This window comes from Lingula anatina, chromosome 1, assembly GCF_051362555.1.
Source record: "Lingula anatina isolate TDL-2025a chromosome 1, LinAna3.0, whole genome shotgun sequence".
NCBI classification, from domain to species: domain Eukaryota; kingdom Metazoa; phylum Brachiopoda; class Lingulata; order Lingulida; family Lingulidae; genus Lingula; species Lingula anatina.
This window is the reverse complement of record NC_141767.1, coordinates 54,833,760-54,853,880: the sequence shown is the minus strand read 5'-3', so window position 1 is coordinate 54,853,880 and position 20,121 is coordinate 54,833,760. Positions and strand designations below refer to the sequence as shown.

General features: G+C 34.7%; 2 protein-coding genes across 4 annotated transcripts in view; both read left to right on the top strand.

The window, feature by feature from the left end:
* The first annotated feature begins 2 nt into the window (after positions 1-2).
* On the top strand, positions 3-10,286 carry LOC106171426 (CDP-diacylglycerol--inositol 3-phosphatidyltransferase). Its single transcript, XM_086999011.1, has 6 exons — positions 3-152; positions 3,355-3,489; positions 3,801-3,954; positions 4,249-4,330; positions 5,042-5,123; positions 5,272-10,286. The coding sequence occupies exons 1-6, from the start codon at positions 110-112 to the stop codon at positions 5,433-5,435; spliced, it is 660 nt and encodes a 219-aa protein (XP_086855137.1). The 5' UTR covers positions 3-109; the 3' UTR covers positions 5,436-10,286.
* Positions 10,287-11,839: 1,553 nt separating this feature from the next.
* The window catches only part of LOC106161497 (uncharacterized), a 42,765-nt gene continuing 34,483 nt past the window's right edge, over positions 11,840-20,121 (top strand). Inside the window, exons 1-3 of one of the 3 annotated variants that reach the window (XM_086998959.1) lie at positions 11,840-12,012; positions 13,615-13,756; positions 14,881-15,011. In XM_086998959.1, the coding sequence (XP_086855085.1) occupies positions 14,914-15,011 (98 nt within the window). In that variant the 5' untranslated portion in view covers positions 11,840-12,012; positions 13,615-13,756; positions 14,881-14,913. Of the gene's footprint in view, positions 12,013-12,820; positions 12,838-13,614; positions 13,757-14,880; positions 15,012-16,927; positions 16,994-17,032; positions 17,090-20,121 lie in introns of those variants that run through there. The other 2 variants (XM_086998960.1, XM_086998961.1) reach the window with 2 other exon arrangements.

Sequence of the window (20,121 nt, the reverse complement as noted above, 5' to 3'; positions counted from 1 at the left end):
TACCAGTGTTCTTTACTATCGGTGCATAGGTGATACAGTTTGGATTCCTTTCTTTCCGTACACAATAATCCCTGATTTAACGAAAGTGTTGCTGATTCAGTGGCATTGCATGATGGCTGAAAATATATTCCTTTTTGTACCAAATTTAATCGGTAAGTGTGTCAATATTTACTATAACAAGTCTATAAGATTGGTAGTATCGCTCGCTTACTACTGCATAGTACTACATGTACTTAGCATACAGTAATTAGTTTTACCTATTATAGCGATTAATTGCTAAATTATTTAAATTCAATATCAACTGATACTACTATTGCCAGTATATGAACAGTTTCTAAAACGTCAGCACGAAATGCTAAGCGTAAGGTTTGGATCCACACATGATTTTTTTCTTATTTAGGCTAAAATTTTAGGTATATCAGAAAAATTTTCAAACTGATCAGAAAATTATAATACTTATATCATCTGAAAGGTAATGCAAAAACCGGATGAAATCATTTGGAATTTTTTAAATATTCCTAAAAGCAACAAAGATATTGAAGTTTTTTTAACTGCAAAAATCCACCAAAAGTGTCCACACTCTTCAGCTAAAAACCTGTAACTACTGACCAGCGGTGATCACTCAACTGTAGCTGTGCTCAAATTGCTTGTGACCAATTAGGGCAATTATGGCTGTATGTTAATCTAATGACCCGGAAACAAACCCAAATTGGCGACCGCACAAGCACATGGCTGGGATGGATTCCGTGCAGATCATGTACTAAGTACTATGAATATTGTGCATCAAATAAACTATACTTCGCATGGTTTAATTTTCATGATTTTTCTACATAATATTGCAAATTTCATAAACTTTATTCGCTATAAATTTCAAAGTGCGGAAACCAGTACTCCCCTGACATTTTTGAGCATTTTGTCGAGGCAAAACTTCAAACACCCTGAACTGAAACTTCTCAAAGACTGCAACACGGGAAAATCACGTGACCGGATTTTACTCATTGATTTACAGCTTATTTAGTTAATGGCTTGTATTAGTTTTATTAGGCGGCACTAAAAGAGGGATTTAAAAAAGGGGTTCCATAGGCGAACTGTCAGCAGGCCGACTTCAGTTTTACACTTCACTGCCCCTGGATAGTTACGACTGTAGCGCCCCTAGCGGATTGTGATATACCTATCTTATTGAGCTAGACGACATTTATTACACAGATAGTCACAGATTTGAGTATGAATAATCCATTTAGATCTGAATCTTTATTCAAGTTTTAGTGACCACATGCCTGTCAGTTTTTTTCAGACCCCACTTTCAAAAATTAGTCAAAAGTTGCCTCAGTGGATTTTCGCTCCCTAAATAATGTTATAGGAATTTGAAATATCTTTCAAAGTGTATACAGTAGAGCTTGACCTTTTTTATCTTAGCTATATGGGGAACCAGAAGAGGGGAAACAAAAAAAATTACAAAAAAATACTTGCCCAAATTAAGAAATAATAATAATAATAAATCTGACAAACCTTAGACCTTGTTCTTCTATGTGGCATATATTTTGTCTTGCCAAACTTTGCTAAATTTTTGTTTTAAATCTGTTGAAAAGTTTGCTCTTTAAAATTTTCACTCAGAACCTCTCTTAGAATTCAAAACAGTTCCCAATAGGAAGTAACAACTATTCTCAATCAAGTGTCAAGATAGGCTCATTTGCATAAGTTGAGCAATGGCAAACAATTGAAAAAATGGTTTGAAATCTGATACTCCAGCCAGTTTTTATGGTTGTTCATGAAATCAAACAACTAACAACACCTGTGGATATCTGTGCTCACTGCTTAGTTGCAGGAAAGACCAAAACTGTCTGCTTACGTCTTTCTCTGACATATGTCTTTCTCTGACATTTGACTTTCACTACCCAAATGACCAGGAAAAAGAATTCGGGTGTAGAGAAATAACACCAGCCAATGGCTATGTGGGCAAGCTGAAATTTTACTTAATTTCATGTAACAGACCTCATACCATTATCACAAAAGGATCCTGCATGCATAGATCTATACCCTAGTAAAATATCTGTTAAGATTGATTAAATTTATTATTGATATGATTTGATAAAATGGTGAAGCTAGCTACCAGTTGAAAGCACTAAATATATTCTGCACTGCTCCACTACAGTGCATCTTGCTGTCTGCTACTGAGTCTCATTAATCTATGCCAAAAATGACATATGCATAGCTCTGTTATAAAGTCACCAGGCTGTTAAGGACAGTTGTGCCAGTAATGTACTAGTACTTAAATATTTAGTTTTGAAATTGGTAAAGCATTGTGACCAAAAGCATTGTAACATGTCAGGACTATTAAATGCAAGATGTATTGCTGTGGAAATACTGCTAAACAAATGCAGCTATGAATGTGCAGGGCACTAACTTCAATATAAACTGTCAGAAGCTAAAGCACTTTTAAAATTGTATGAGTTTTACACTAGATGAGTGAGATTAATCTGGACAATTTTGTACAGGTTTCCCATAAATCACTTTGCATTTACAAGGGAACCTCAGTATAATGCCACAGTATCATACTGTACAGGAGGCTTGTTCATTTTTATGCACAGACACAGATGTGTCTGTACATATAGCCATTGCCTGTGTCGTCATGGCCACTATTTTTACCTTTTGTCTTCAAAGTTACAGAACTGATGAATATTCATAAAATACAGGTCTAGTTCAAAAATCACACTGATCAGACCATTTTTCCAAAATCTATGCTGTTTTTCACTTTTTGCTGCACAAAAATATTTTGTGTACTGCCACTACAAATACTCTAAAAGGAAAAGTGTGTTACTTATCATTATGTAACTTACAAGAATCATTGACACACAGCTCAAATTGGTAAAGCAGCTTGATTGGATTATTTTTCTTTCTTGATGTTTGTACATTTGACAGCTTTGGTGCCTTGTTTTAAAAATAAGTTTTATTTATAAGCTAGAAGACTAGTATAGTTTAAAAAAGCACTAACGATGATACTCCTCCTTCCCATTTATTAATTTTTGTTTTCAATTTTAGTTACTTATTTCCAGTCTTTTAAAAGTACTAGTAAGATGACCAAAATATACTGGATCCTTTATTACCAGTCAGCCACTCTTAATGATTTCTTAAGTAACATTTTCTTCTGCTCAGATGTTTTATTTGACAAAAATCATTTTAATGGTTTGTATTCATTTACAGTTCCTATATGCTGTATTACCTACACAAACCTTCTTTTTTAGGTTATGCAAGAATACTCCTGGCTTTCCTTTATTTGACAAAAATCATTTTAATGGTTTGTATTCATTTACAGTTCCTATATGCTGTATTACCTACACAAACCTTCTTTTTTAGGTTATGCAAGAATACTCCTGGCATTTGCATCATTCTATTTCATGCCTTTTGATCATGTGACTGCAATAACTTGTTATATGTTGAGTAGTGGACTTGATGCCATTGATGGGCATGCTGCAAGGTATCTTGGCCAAGGTACGTATGCTTCTGGAACTTATTTCTGTGTACTTATGATAACAACAATTTAAGTAAGATTATGCATACAGTAGGTCTGTTGAATAATTATAATAATTATAATCTTAACATAATATGGTTTATCATGGACTGCCGTACTAACAGTCTTTTTTATTTGCATGGTAGAATTGATTTAAGTGACATGAAGATATTTTAAGAGATACTGTATAAGATCATAATGTGAATAGATCAAAATAAGTGTCAGAATGAAGAAACATTCAAGGAGCATGCTCTTTGTGTGAGTTGTCTGCTAAATATATCTTTTTTTCCAGGTACAAAATTTGGTGCTATGCTGGACATGCTAACAGACAGATGTGGCACAATGTGCCTGATTATAGTGCTATGTCAGTTTTATCCAAAGTATACCATTGTCTTGATGTTCAACTTATGTGTTGATATTGTCAGTCACTGGATGCATACTTGGGTGTAAGTTTTGTTTGCATAAGAATGTCCTGTACATATTCAGAATTACTTGTTTATAACTCTATAGAAAACCTGAAATAAAACCACATTGTTTTAGTGGTTACATACTCTGGAAAACAATTACTAATTTATTTGTCACAGTTTTCTTGGCATTATGTACCTGTAATAGTGTTTTAGTCCTTTTTCTATCCTTGAACTGTGTTACCCAAAGACCTGCAAAATAGACATATAATGTTTTTATTTAAATAAATGAGAAATTGAAAGACATTTACTAGTAAATTATTTTTGCTATTGCAGTTCTGCTATGAAAGGAAGCTCTAGCCATAAGGTGATAGATCTTGAGGGCAACCCAATCCTGAAACACTACTATACCAACAGGGTAAGGATAGGTCTCGAACACCATTGATCAAGTTGTGTTCAAGGCAGACTCCAGCTCCTTTGCTCCTAAGTAAAACAAAATGACAGATCCAACAATGAAGCTTTTCACAGTTTTAGACATTATCACTTAGACTGCATTCTCAGAGATTTAGATCGATCCATCTGGATCGACCTTACTCCCTGGGGGTTCACACTAAATTGCTGTCAGCTCAGAGCGCACCATAGTTAATTACCCCCTTACAACTTTTAGTAGGCGGGACAGACATTTAAGCCTGATAAGCTGAGACCAATCTAGTGAGACTCCCCAAGGGGATAGATCGATCTAAATATCTATGGGAATGAGGTCTTAGCTTACACAGTCTTTAGCACCTTTGCATACTGCTCTGTTTTTTTTTTTTCTTCTTCTTCTTCATTAGGAATATGTCTTGATCTCTGCCTTTGGAATATCTTCCTAACATTATATCTGGTAGTTTTATTGGCAGTTTCTTGGCATGCAAGTCTCCTATTTGGTGATCTAGACTGTTGCATTACAGTATGGCAATTGCCAACATATATTTATGTATTTATTTATTTAAATATATGCTTATTGTTTTATTTATGAATTTCTATTTATTTGATGTGTTTAAAGGAATGAGTCATGTAAAGCATATTTCTCTAGTTGAAAAAGGTTTCACATAACACTTTTTTTCAGAACATTATTTTGCTTTTTCAGATCATCCTTTTTCTCATGTGTGCTGGTAATGAATTGTTCTTTGGTACACTCTATCTGATTCACTTCACTGCAGGGCCCAAATGTGAGTATTACTGATAAAATTATATAATTTATAAAGATAGCCTTACTTCAAGATTTCCTTTACATTGATCTTAAATGTTCATTGAAAATGGATGCAAACAACATATTATATATGTGTATATTATTTATTTGTTTGTTTGTATTCTTAGTGCCCATCATCTCTTTGAGTCTGTGGACCTCGCTGTGTGTGCTCTGTGCTCCTGTTGCTGTTATGAAGACTGTTATCAGCTTGGTACAATTATATGCTGCTTCCCTCAATGTTGCTGCCATAGATGTCACAGAAAGGGAAGAAGCTAAGAAAAAATCTACATGAATTCATGACAATCAAGGAGGTCAAGTTTAATTTGATTTCATGAGATCTTCAAGTAATTTTGCATAGCATAACACCTCATACCTGATTTTAGAAGTCTTTTTTGTTACAAACATTACCGTATGTAACAAAAAATTACTTAATTTAGATATGAATAAAATGGAACTTTCAGTATCACTTTTTGGACACCATCTGCCCCTGTATTTTTAAATCCAATAAGATGATCAACTTTATTTTAACCATTTCTTGTTTATTTATACATGGATGACAACTAATAGTTGAAACAAATAATGTAACACCCCACAACAAGTAGTATTGCTTTTTGAAGGAAATGGTCCTATATAAACAATGGAAAGGATCCAGTGTAACAATTTTTTTTTCAAATTTTCCATATTTCGTTATGTTAGATTGATTGCTGGAATGCTACAGGTATGAGACACTCCCTCAAAAAATTATGGTACCTGACCCTCTTTTTTTTTTCTAAACAATAAGCCCAATCAGCAATGATATTCCAAGTTTTGAATATGTAAGAATGAAATTCCTATGACAAAAATGATATTCCTTAGATATGACTTGGCCTCCTTAATTAAGCCTATGAATAAATCAGTTCAAGAAACCACCTCAACACTGACAGACAAAGTTCTCCTCCGTGGTATTTCTTTGAAGTTACAGATGATTGTATAAATCTATGTTGTGCTGGGTTTTGAATTTGTGGATATGAGTATTTAGATGTAAGAGTTGACACATTTTACTAGGGCAGATTTAATAATTCCATTTGTTTTTTTTAAATTTAAATTATTGTTTTTCTTTTTATCAAGAGCTTATAAAATATGTGGGTATTACCTCCAATATTTCTGTGACTGTCATTAGCCACAAGTATGAAAGAACACAAAGACTCAGTGGCCAAAAACAACTGGAAATCAGCCCTTGGAGAACATACCTGCAAACATCCAGGTCACCACATTGATTTTGACAGCCTGAAGGTAATAGACAGGGAAAACTGGACATTCCAAAGAAAAATAGCAGAAGCTGTACACATCAGGACCAAACAACCAGACCTGAACAGACAGGGGGGATATGATCTACCAGCTATCTACCTCACGGTGCTCCAGAGGGATGTAGAGGAGTCCCGTGGGGAGGATGTAACAGTTACAACACAAGGCCAGTGATTAGGGGCAATTGACCTGGATTTTCATTCCAGGTGAAATGACCCTAGTCATTTACTCCCCGATGATGGTGACTGACAGTCACAGAAATATTGGAGGTAATACCCACATATTTTATAAGCTCTAGATAAAAAGAAAAACAATAATTTAAATTGATACATGCAGAGCTAATGAAACTGTTCTCTCATTCCATTTGTTTTGTTTAGAGATGTATAATGAGAATATTGCTGGACAGTATTTTCAAAAGGCAACACGTGAGCTATATTAAAGATGTGGTAAATAAGTACTATGTCGTTATTAGATGAGACAAGTAAGTGTGATAATTTGAATTCCAAAGTAAAAAAAAAATCTGTTAAAATTGATCTTAAACAGTACTCTGTATAGGTGCTAAATGAAAAATATGTAATATAATTTTAGAGTAATTGTACCACCAGCGTAGGCGCTGGCGGTACACATGGTTTTAGTCCCAACCCGTATGTTCCGCCGGCTCCGCCGGCTCCTGCGGCTCCGCCGCCAAGTCACCGTTACCGCTTCTCCTCCTAGACGGTAAGGGCCTCCATACCCATCTCTTGGATTTAGGTCACCTATAATCTCAACTCGTTCCACGTAAAATTTGGGCTTTGTCGGTATTGGGGTCTAGGTGTGGCACTCATTGCAATGCACCCTTGTCCAAAAATGGCAAAATGAAATGCTAATTATCTCCCCTACAGAAGGAATTATGGGAAAAATTTCTACAGACAGCTTTCCAAAAGTCATATGTGTAGATTTCAAATATGCCCTTGGATTTGACCTTTGACCTTTATTTTAAGGTCAAACGGGCCAAAATTTTCAAAAAAACAAAATTTTTGCCGAAAAAAAAATTATTTGCGGTCTTATTCAGACACCACACAGACTTAACTAATAATATTAATGGAAAGTGTTACCCTTCAGGTCATCTTTCATCTCCGTGAATTTGGGGTCAATCGGTGCATTTTCACGGGAGTAGCGGGCATAAGATATCGAAACTGAAAACTGTCTCTAATTCGGGAACCGTTAATGCTAGACACCCATTCTTTTTTGCATTTTGTAGAGCATGTAAAGCCCAACACTGGAGGTGGTCTCCGTTTTTTTGTATTCCATACGGTTTTCGAGTTACGCTGTATCAAAAAGTACATATTGGTGGTGAAAGCAAAATGTGCAGTACGATAATGGATAATAAATTTTGAACTCCGGAAAAATAAAACATAAGGCTTGGCAAAGCAGACAACTTGTGGTCAAAAATGACATTATTTCATCAAATTTGAACATCTGGAACTTCAGAGCACCTCCCATTTCAAGAATTTTGACCAAAATGACCTTTTCTTTATTTTAATTAATTTTTTTTGTAGGAAATTTATGGCACATTATGGTAACTCCAAAATTATAACATTTAGTCCCTTATATCTCCAAAACTGGCAGAGATAGGTCCATAGTTACTATTGAACTTGAATAGGAAGTCATACACTGGCAATCTAAATGTGACCTTAAAATTGACCTTTGACCTACTTTTCACCATGAACTGAACTTTGCAAATTTTGCTTCCTTTTTATCTCCAAAACTGGCAGAGATAGGTCCATAGTTTCTATTGAACTTGAATAGGAAGTCATATACTGGCAATCTAAATGTGACCTTAAAATTGACCTTTGACCTACTTTTCACCATGAACTGAACTTTGCAAATTTTGCTTCCCTTTTATCTCCAAAACTGGCAGAGATAGGTCCATAGTTACTATTGAACTTGAATAGGAAGTCATATACTGGCAATCTAAATGTGACCTTAAAATTGACCTTTGACCTACTTTTCACCATGAACTGAACTTTGCAAATTTTGCTTCCTTTTATCTCCAAAACTGGCAGAGATAGGTCCATAGTTTCTATTGAACTTGAATAGGAAGTCATATACTGGCAATCTAAATGTGACCTTAAAATTGACCTTTGACCTACTTTTCACCATGAACTGAACTTTGCAAATTTTGCTTCCCTTTTATCTCCAAAACTGGCAGAGATAGGTCCATAGTTACTATTGAAGTTGAATAGGAAGTCATATACTGGCAATCTAAATGTGACCTTAAAATTGACCTTTGACCTACTTTTCACCATGAACTGAACTTTGCATAGTTTGCTTCCCCTTTATCTCCAAAACTGGCAGAGATAGGTCCATAGTTTCTATTGAACGTGAATAGGAAGTCATATACTGGCAATCTAAGTGTGACCTTGAAATTGACCTTTGACCTACTTATTATCATGAACTGAACTCTGCTAATTTCTTTCTCTTTTAACTCCAAACCTGGCAGAGATAGGCCCATAGTTACTATTGAAGTTGAATAGGAAGTCATATACTGGCAATTTACTGTGACCTTGGAATTGACCTTTGACCTACCTTGCGATGAACTTAACTTTGATTGTACCATTTTTAGTAATATATATATTTTTTGCATATTTTGAAAATTCTTGTTGATTGCATTTTTACAGCTTGTCAAGCACAAGACTGGTGGCTGTGTTCCTTATTTTGTATATGTGGGGGTCTATATGAATGCGCTTGCTCCAGCTGGTGGTACAATATTCGGAGGCGGTATCGCCTCTCTGATCCTCTAGTTTTAAAGTAGTATCATTCAACATGCCAGTAATCTAAGTACATCATCATTCAATTCATAGCTTTTTTAAAACTATTGTTAATATATTATTATTATTTTGAGGTTTCAACAATCTGGTGACAGTTTCTATCAAATATCATAACTTATTTTGTTCTGCATAAAACAAGTATTACACATCTTACACTTTATTACACTGCAGTATAATCTCTGATTCCAAAATGTTGCTATTTAAACTCTACTTATCAACACTGATGAACACTGATTAGATATTCAGAAAATACACAGTTTGAATTAAAAGTTAAAATTATAAACTGCTTTAGTCACATTTTAGTTTAAGATTATGTAAAAGATGTATGAGTCTCTGCAGTGACTAAGGCTGCGTTCACATGAAAAATCTATTTTCTAAAAATCTAAAAATATATTTGCGGTATCTTGTGATCACAGTCTGTGCCCTGAATATCCCACAGTGTAATTATGGGCAGCGAGAGCCAGTTACTTCCAAAACTGTAATTAATTCTCGGCGCTGCCACTAATTACACCGTGGGGTATTCAGGGCACAGACTGTGATCACAAGAAACCGCAAATAGATTTTTAGATTTTTAGAAAACAGATTTTCCATGTGAACGGAGCCTAATATTTTTGAGCTAAGCAATTATAATATTATTCCAAATATATCCAAATCTGATACTTGTTATAATCAGTTAAAATTTGGTATATGATAGATTTGCCCATTTTTTCTAGACAATAATGTCTTTGTCTTAGTGACCTTGCTTAATTGTGCTGTTGGCAATATATTGTTGATCTCATACTCAACTGAGAATCTCAACGAAACACGTAGAGTAATGTGCAAAACTTGTTAATCTGCAAATTGTTAATAGTGAAAATTATGGAAAAAATTGAGATTATTTGCACTTATCTGTGTGTGTGTGTGTTTTTTTATTTTAATGTATAAATGTTAGCCATATTTTTTTTACTTAATATCTTTTTGTTTTATTTTAACTTATGTAGAAAATGTTACTTATTTTGCCCTGTATAATATTAATTGATGAAGGTGAAATAAAGAGTGGATTCACCGTTTCCCTTTTGTTCTTCTATTTTTATCTAATCATGAAATTTTAGCGTTTTTTATTTCTATTAATTTCATGTATTAAAAAACTAATTCACGATTCCCTTTATTTAGGGTAGTGGACTCTCACTACTGCTACGAATTCTACTTGTTTTTACTATGTTGTGACTGTTTAAGGTCCTGTTGCAGTCGCAAAAAGTACTTTATCTTCGCTTGACCGTTAAAACTTCGATCTCAGCAGTACAGTTAGCTCTGTCATGCAACTTATAAAAACACCATAATGGACAGACGTAGAAGTTCCCTTGACATACGTATGTGTGCAGTGTCTAGAAGTTATTGAAATTCGGATGATTGGCATACTGTTAGATTGGGTTTCTAGAGTAAGCTGATTGTAAAAGAGTCTTTTGTTTTGGGACTGGTCTTACCAAACTTGTTTGACCCATCTACACCTGTATGAACAGGCCTTCAACATGCTTAATTTGAAAACCTTGTGATAAATGACTATAGAAATAATAAGAGGCATTTTTTCTCGAGCTCATTATCAAATATAGAAATGCCAGAGCAGATTTTACTATGTTATTGACGACATCGTTCGTGTGTTTGATTACACGTGTAAACTAAAAAAAAATTAAGTGTAATTTTTTCATTGCCGTAGGACTCAATGTGTTAAGTGTCCTATGTGTTCTCAAATGCAGCGTGCAGTAAAAACGCCTAGTGTACATAACGACTCATCTAATGGATGTTTTAAAAGTTTTAACAGAATATCAAAGTACAACAAAATACAATGCGTACACAGTTTGTCCGTTTATCACCCTGGGTTAATGGGGGTTTATTGTATGAACGCTTAGAGCCCACAAATAAGGGGAAAATACAATGCGTACACAGTTTTCACCTTTTTTTCTGTTTTTCCTACTGTATTTTGTTTACACTCCTACATTAAAGTAAATAACCTTGCTAACTAAAATTCATTATTGTAAATGAAGTCTCTTTTTTTATTAATGGTTCAACATGTAATATTGCATGTAAGGTTTTTTACGGTTGCTGAAGTATATTTGCACAGAAAACAAAATCTACATTCCTGACATTGAAAGCTGTTTAAACAAACGCTCAATTTCCACTGTATTAAAATGTAAGTACACCACAAACAAAACTCACGTGAAGAGACGGACTCGGTTGTAACAGGCATGTAAATGGACTTGGTACCAGTGGCCATGATCCATCTAAAAAGCTGAACAGACCCGAGAGATCTCAGTTACGGGCAACATGGAACTGAAATTGTATAGTTTTAGATGTAAATTAATTAGTTAAATGTAAATCTACACTTTCTATCTAGTTCATTCCTTTCAGTCCCTAAAATATCAAGTCAGTTTTCTTTCACCCCCCCCCCCTCCCTTAAATGAACAGTTTCTAAAACCTCAGCACGAATTACCGAAAAAGTTCAAAAGGGTTCATAAGTTGAATTCCATGTCTTTGAAAATGTTGGTAAAGGTTATATATGGTATTTAAGGGTCCAGTCTTCATTAAGGCGTGAAACGCACGCAGAAACAAATTGTTTGTCTACCAACAGCAGGCCTGACTCGCAATGAATCACGAATAGTAAGTGCTTGGGTTATATCATTGTCGTCCCGTGTTTGCCTAAACTTGGACACCGTGGACCAACAAGTTAAGCATGATTTCGTCAGGGAGACGCTAACATACAGACGGCACGGGTTCCAAGAATTTATCAGAGTGATTCCAGTGAGTAGCCTATATCCATAGATTTCATTAGTAAAAAATTAACGAAAATAGTTTTGGATAAAACACGTGCGAGGTCATGTCGCCGTCATGTCAATTCTCGGTCGAGATCAGACCCTTCTGGTGAGGTCTTACAAAGACCATCACACTAAGTCAAGTGTATACCTGAGATCGAAAACTTTTATTTTAAAGACGACAAGGCCCGACTGCATAAAAACGGATTTCATCTTGAAATTACGCTTCTTTACTAACAACGCTTCGAATTGAAGCAACTTTCCAGATATTCTTGGCAGTGTTTATTACCTGAGTGAGGCCTTAAGTTTAGGTTAAATCGTAACAGATCTGCATGCTAGTTAAAATATTTGGATTGTTACAAATTTCACTGGCCTTGATATGGATAACATTATTTTGCAATTATACGCCACGAAAAGAAAAACCTGAACATTCAAACATTCCTCAACTCCTTTATGTTATTTGATTCCACACACAAGGCAGTGCATATCATTTTCATGAGAAGTATAGCTTCGACACTGGGTCAGTTTTATTTTATACCCTTATATAATAATAAGGATTTGGCAAACCTTCAATATTGTAAAAATCAAAGCTTTACCTAAAGTTGTATATTGGAAAGGCATTCCTATCTACACATACAAATATGTATAACGTAAAAGAAAATTTAAAGAAAAGATTGGGACTAAAATTCAGACCTCAAGAATTTGATTCATATGGTATGTGATCCTAAAAACCGGTTTTGTTATGGTTATTCTCTTACATGGTGGTTGTTCTGTTACATAGGCTGTATCGCACCGTAGCTGTGGGCCTATACCGGTAAGGTCAAGTATTATATATGGCAATTTGCTCAACTCTCTTTTGAGTACAGTGTAACACATGTTGGGTCGCACAACATCATAATTTTCTCTTGCGAACAAAAACGCCAAATTTAGAAGTCAATTCAGTGGGATAAGTTTTAAAATTATTGTCATATTTCCATTCAAGGTTATTCTTACGTTGCATGATTTAGTTGAAAATGGCTAGTAAATCTTACATTATAAAACACAGCGGCAGTGGCACCCGGCAGTAACATAACTTCGATGTAATGAACCTCGTCGTAAAAGTCGATATACTAATATGAGTCTGATTTATTAATAGCACAAACGACCAACAATTTACGAAAACTCTCGAAATTAATCAAGTTTCTCTTAAGATAACAGTATCAGTTACTTTGTAAGAAAGATGTTTGTTCAAATTCCTTTCGTTCTTAAGGTTTGATTATCTATTGACCAGAAAGGCATTTTTTGTTTTGATTTTGTATTTTGTTAAACTCAGACTTATTTTAACTTGATAAAAATGTATTAATGGAATTTTTCACGGTTAATCTCTTTTTGTTTAATTTGTTTTTGAATTTTAATTTTAAAAAGAGTGAAAAATGACCGTTTATGTGAGAAATGATCACTAAACTAAACGTTCCCCTGCTTTTTCCCCATATCGCTTCCTACCAAATCTCACCTCCGTGTCCCAGATATAAGTAAATACACAGATAACGCACAATGGCATTCATTATTATGGTATTGGAATTAAACTGGTTTTATAATCTTGTATTTCAAGTGGCCATCTAGGGGTGAGCAACATGCGTCTGCATTCCCAGCAGGTGTGCCAAGGACTGTATAAAACACTGGCGGATATAATGAAAGTAGCCTAAAACACGACTTTTATTTAGTGAGAGCGAAATAAACTACTGGCCATGAAGGTAGGTTGTATGTTTAAGGTTTATATACATAAGCTAAGTTTTATACGTAGCATTCTGATCATATGTATTGCTGCCAATGGTTACATGTTTCAAAAGGCATTTGCTAGTCCAACACAACACGAGACGATGATAAGATAAACCCTGACATAGGCCTATATTTTTGTTTATCATAAGAACGTCTTGTGAAGCAAGAAACTCAAATAATTAAACTGTATCTTATGATAATAAATCAAACTTAATATCATAAAAAATCGGAATAAGTGCCGTTTCCGTTTAAAACGCACCACCACAGACTTATCATTATCATTAATATAATTTTGAAATGATATCTAACAATGAAATATTCAATTTCTTTAGGTATATATATATATATTATTTGCCTGAGATAAAAATGTATAGTTAGCAACTTATGCAACGAAGGAAAAGTTTGGTCATTGCTTTTAATCCATCGTTTTGACATTGATACATATAAATTTGGGTCTCGATTTCGAAAGGAAAAGCAATTTGGTTTTACTAGTCTTTTAATTTTGTGTGTTTGCAAGCATTTTTGGGTGGCCTAACTTACTGCCTTTTGAGGGTCCCATTGGAGAGTAGTGATCACAGTTCACGGGAAATAAAATCATCAAATCACAATAAATAAAACTCTATTCATATCTTATTGAAAATGTGAGTCCGAGGAGCTGAAAATCACGAATTGTCGAGTACATACATGTACTATGACTTCGAGTCACCGGAATCGGTTGCTGAAGACACGGATTACGCTAAATAATCTGAGCGTTGAACTCACATCTCGGGAAATAAAATGTTGCTTTCACGGGAAATGAAATCACCCAGTGGGACCCTCGCATTTGGATATATCACGAGAAGTAGGCCTACAACGGCCCTGGCAACGAAGGAATGATGAAATGGCAGATTTTTTCCCCAAGTTGTTTCAATATGGACATTTTTCTGTGTTGACTGCTATTTTATCTGTTTTTCGCGATGTCTTAGGCGTGCGTCTTAGCCGCGTGTCTTAAATTCACCGTGAAAATGTGATACTATTCACCGGCTAAATTAGACTGCCTTAGTTTCTCCTGTTTACCAGTCGTAACTCTAACATTATTTAAAATTATAATCATATTTAGGATTCACTCAAACCATTGGGCGATGAGTGAAGCATGCAGATGGACCAGACCGAGGAACAAATGAAGATACCAAGAAGAGTATCATACGGATCCTTTACAGCTTCAAAAGGAGCCTGGCTTTTTAATGACAGGTATAAGAAAAGATATGTATTGGCCTATTTAAGGGTGACGTATCTCATATTATCCAATCCCCACCATGTAGTTGCCTACACGTTGTTTTGACACTCTAGATCACCGGTAGCGTGCATGGCACCTGCAAGCCTAAATACAAGTCATATCTACTGACGGCGCATATCAGCTGCAAGCCGAACGGAGGTGGGGGGCGATACAAACTCAGAATGGGGGGGGGGGGGAGTTACATCGCTATACGTCCCCGCACCGATACTTCCCCGCACCGATATGTCCCGCATTGATAGGCCTACTCCCCTGTATCTTTACAGCACAGATTCCCATTGAAATGCGATACCAGAAACACAATTCTAGTTTTAAAACTTTTCTGTACGATTTTTTAACAAGTGCGCAACCCTCTTGGGACCCAAAAGGGCACATTCTATTCGCAATATTGCAGAAAAATAAGGAAACAAATACTTTAATTGGTCTTCTTTAATTTGTAACCTACAACATAGTCGATCTTTCACGTCAGGATATCGGCTTTGTGATTTTTGAAAAGTGTAGGCCTTATACTTCACTTCGTTCTTCAACATTAGATCTACGTAGCCTTAGGCTAAACAAAATTGATGAGTTGATTAGGCCTAATAAGCGGCAACTGTATATAAACATGGTCGGTAGACAAATTTAATTAAAAAAAATATCTATTATGGTTAGGCCTAATGAGCATAGAAACTAAATTCTATGGTCAGTCGGGATTTAAAAACTGCTGTTTATTCAAAGGGGTATGTCAAATCCAAAGTGTATGCGTAAAAGCATAAAAGCAACATCATCAAGGGGTTGCCTGCGGTCAATATGTAAATGTTCAACATAACACACCAGTAGGCGGTCTACCTAATCCGTTTTTCCATTAAAAAAAAGTAAATTTAGCAAATTTATTTGGTGTGTTTTAAATATAGATGAGTAACAATGTGGCCCCCAATACACACACATGTATGAAAACATTTCATAGAGGGAGCATCAATGCGGGAGAGTAAAGATGCAGCGAGGGGAGTAAAGGTGCGGGGAAGCTACGTCACGATGCGGGGGAATATCGGTGTGGGTGAGTAACGCTTCGCACACAAAACGGCAATTTTACATGGGATGTATCGATGCGGGAATCTATCTGTGCGGGGCCGTATCGATGCGGGGGAGTATCGACATGACCACGGGAGGGGGAGGAGGGGGTCCGCCCTTTTTTTTTGCCAGGAAAAGGTCCACTCTGGGTAAAATTTTATCTCGGGACACCCCTTTGGTAAAAGGCCCCCTTTTCAGAAAAATAACCCTATTTTAAAATTGCTGGCTACGTGCCTGCTAACGGCAGAGGTAAGAACCCTACATTTTTCATATAGGAATGTCTTCTTTTATTAGGACTCGGAGGTTATGTTTTCACCCCTGTCTGTCCGTCTGTTTGTTTGTTTGTCATCAACATAACTCAAAAAGTTATGGACCGATTTTGATGAAATTTTCAGGGTAGATGGCAAATGGCCGGTTAACTTAGAAGTGATTTGTTTTTGGTGGTGATCCGGATCAATAATCAATCAATAATAATAATAATAATAATAATAATAATAATAATAACGCTGTCTTTTCGGAGGTCTGCACTCGGAGTGCTTTTCTAGTTTTTTTTTTTTTTTTTTTTTTTTTTTTAATAATGATGTTACGACTTCCAAGAACCATTGGGGTTCTAACGTTAAATTCAAGTTTTCAAAAACGATGGTAACTTACTGTCATTCATCAGTGTTCATGCCAAAGTGGGGAAAGGAATTATTATTTCATCAATTGCAAAAAAATTACACAACACAAAATATTGTTTTATAATAAAGACATGACAAATACAAAAAAATGTAGTTAAAAACTCGTCTCGTCTTGGCTTCGAGTCTCGCAATGTTCGAGATAGAATGAGAATTGCTTATTCTAACTTGTGGCAGTGTGGTTTGTAAGCATCCAACATGATGTGAAGAGAGCCAAAAACAAACCCTGCAAAGTTCAACAATATTTTAGATTATGTCTGGACATTTGAGCAGTGAGGTCGCTGCATAATGCCGATGGCTTTTAATATGTAGGTACATTTGAATTTGAGTTCAGATTTTTTTTCCGGATTGTGAATGTGATTTTGCAGACCCTTGGAAACTGGGGATTATGGTGGTAATAATAATAATAATAATAATAATAATAATATTAATAATAATAATAATAATGCCTTAGCAGTATTGTTTACGTTTTTATATATAGTTTCTAAGACCAGACCAAATCAACGAGTGGCGACACCCCATTAACAGAGTTGATAGACGAAATTCATTACCTCCGCCAAGGAGGTTATGTTTTCACCCCTGTCTGTCTGTCTGTTTGTTTGTTTGTCATCAACATAACTCAAAAAGTTATGGACTGATTTTGATGAAATTTTCAGGGAAGATGGCAAATGGGTTAACTTAGAAGTGATTTGTTTTTGGTGGTGATCCGGATCAATAATCAATCAATAATAATAAAAAAAAAAAACGCTGCTTTGGCAGAGGTCTGCACTCGGAGTGCTTTTCTAGTTTTTTTTTTTTTTTTAATAATGATGTTTAGCGTAAATTTAATTTGAGGGGGGATGTCTGGTCCACAAATGATGGCGATTTCAGAGCATAAGTGAAAAAGCATTTAGTTTTTTCCCTTTGTTCAATTGTAAATTTCCCACACTTACCAAACTAATAATAATAATAATGCTCTTTTTATTTGAGAGAGAAAGAAAGAAATTAGTGTGAAAAATTATTGATTTCCTTAAAATAAGGGTCACACTCATCAACAACTTAATAATTTTTTCATGCTAACACACATATAGTAGAGAATAAAAATAGAGATCAAAGTGCTTATGCACAATTAAAGAACACAAGCTAGTTTACTATGTGGAACTATGATAATTAAGAATTGCAGCAGACAACTCCACATGATATACTGTCACTATTAACATAGTCTTAAATTTTTAACTTTCATAAAAAAATGAAAACTTTCAGTTGATATTTAACTTCAAGGCTGCATTGATGATTTGCCAGTTTTTCAAACATGGTAAAAACATGTCTGTGGTCTTCACTAATGCAATCTCAACTGACCACAATGGACACACTAACTGTGTGTGTAGCAGTTGAGCTAAATTTGGGAATTATGAATGAATTTGTTTTTGCATAATGATTTAAGCTATAAGAGCATCAAAAACTTGCATATTTCCAATCTAGTTTGTTTTGCATCACTGTTTGGAATAAAATTCTCATATATCATGAGTTACCCAATTTTGGATAAAATACTCAGTTGTTTAAAAAAGGCCAATCATGTGTTAGAATAACCTTTATACAGGGAAATGAAGATGAAAGTTTTGATATGCATGGAGATACTGGAAAAAATGATATGGCTACATGAGAAATAAAAAATAATCATAAAGGGAATTATAGATGCTGACAGAATCTCTGGTCAAACCAATATCATCTAGATAGCAAGATTGCATCCACATGGATTTAAGAGAACTTGAACAAAATATTTTTCTTTTCTTATATATTCCTATATTTTGTTACATGCCTTTAAAATAATGAAACAATTAACACTGATAAAACACATGTATGTATCTTTTCACTTAGCTTTGTTAAAGGGCATTTTCTTGGGATATTTTATAGCTTAGAGATTTACGTACTGGAGAAAGTACCAGAAAATTATCAAGGACACCAAAACAGTTTGTTAATTATACTTTTGTCACACCAAAAATCCTTCATTTAGTCTTCTGCATGTGCATTTGGCCAAAATTATGGTGTGCATATGGATGAATTTGTAGTTTTATTTGCTTGAAGGATATGAGATAAATTTATTTTATTTGAGTTTTTCCTCATTTTAAAAATTATTTTTCTTTTTGTGGAAATCTGTAGGTAAAGAAGAGATAACATATAGCAAAATATTAATCAGCTTGTTACATATAGTGTCCTATGTTTGGTATTTGTACACTAACAAAACATAATAAAAGCTTACTTGTTAGCTTACTGCCATCTTAGGTGAAGGCTTTTCTACTTCCTTGCTCAAACTAAGTAGATGTTACTCTAATATACAGCAAGGTGTAATTACAGTCAGGTAACTTTGAATGAGGTGACGCAAATCACATGCTGCCCCCACTCACCCTGTGCCTATTTTTGATGGCTGTAAGCTAAGAATTGATGTTTAGTTTGCCTAGAAATATCAATTTTAAGACAACTATTGTTAATAAAAAAGATGGATTTTATTAGGACCACCAGAGAGGGTGCTAAATGTACTCATGGTTTAAGTCCCGTCTCATTTGATAAAACCAAACAGACATGTTTCACCTAATGATCTAAAACAAAAATACTGAATTTTAGTAGGAGAAATACTTTACAGGGAAATATTTTAAGGAATAACTTTATACCATTGCACTTCAAATGATCCTTTAGAGAATAAAAGTAAGGTATGTTTGCCAGTCCTCATATTGTATCTCCATTAGTTTCATAAAGAATATGAGGTGTATTGTATTACCTCTGTGACAATACCTTCATTGGACAGGCATTTCAGAGATTATATAAACATGTTTTACCTTGTGGGTGGAAAGTAATGGGTGTCAGTTATTTGTTTTTCTAATGGACCATGTAGATTTCATATATTAAGGTTAGAGTGAATGAGACAGAAGTCGTCACATAAGGTTGCTATTTAACTTGTATGCTGCACTGAACATCTTTTACAATTTGACAATTGCTTTTCAGCTTGAACCTTGACTTTATGGCTCTATTGCAAGCCCCTTCCTAGTCCCTAACTACCGACCCTTCTTCGAAGGAGAAACCACCTGTTCCTTTTAAGTTAAATTAATGTATATTACCAATTGGCAATTTGATATAATTATTTATTTTTTTAACTACTGTTTTAGTTACTTTTGTCTTCTGTATCATGATAAATATAATTATATGAAAAAAATTCAACATTACTAGTTGATGCACTTAAATTATCAATTTGAAAAACTGAATTTAATTTTTGACTATGATGCAAATCTTATGCATCCATACTTGTTAATAGATTGACATTTTTTTGCATCAAAGAAAAAAAGTAATTGAGAAAGTTCCAAAGTCA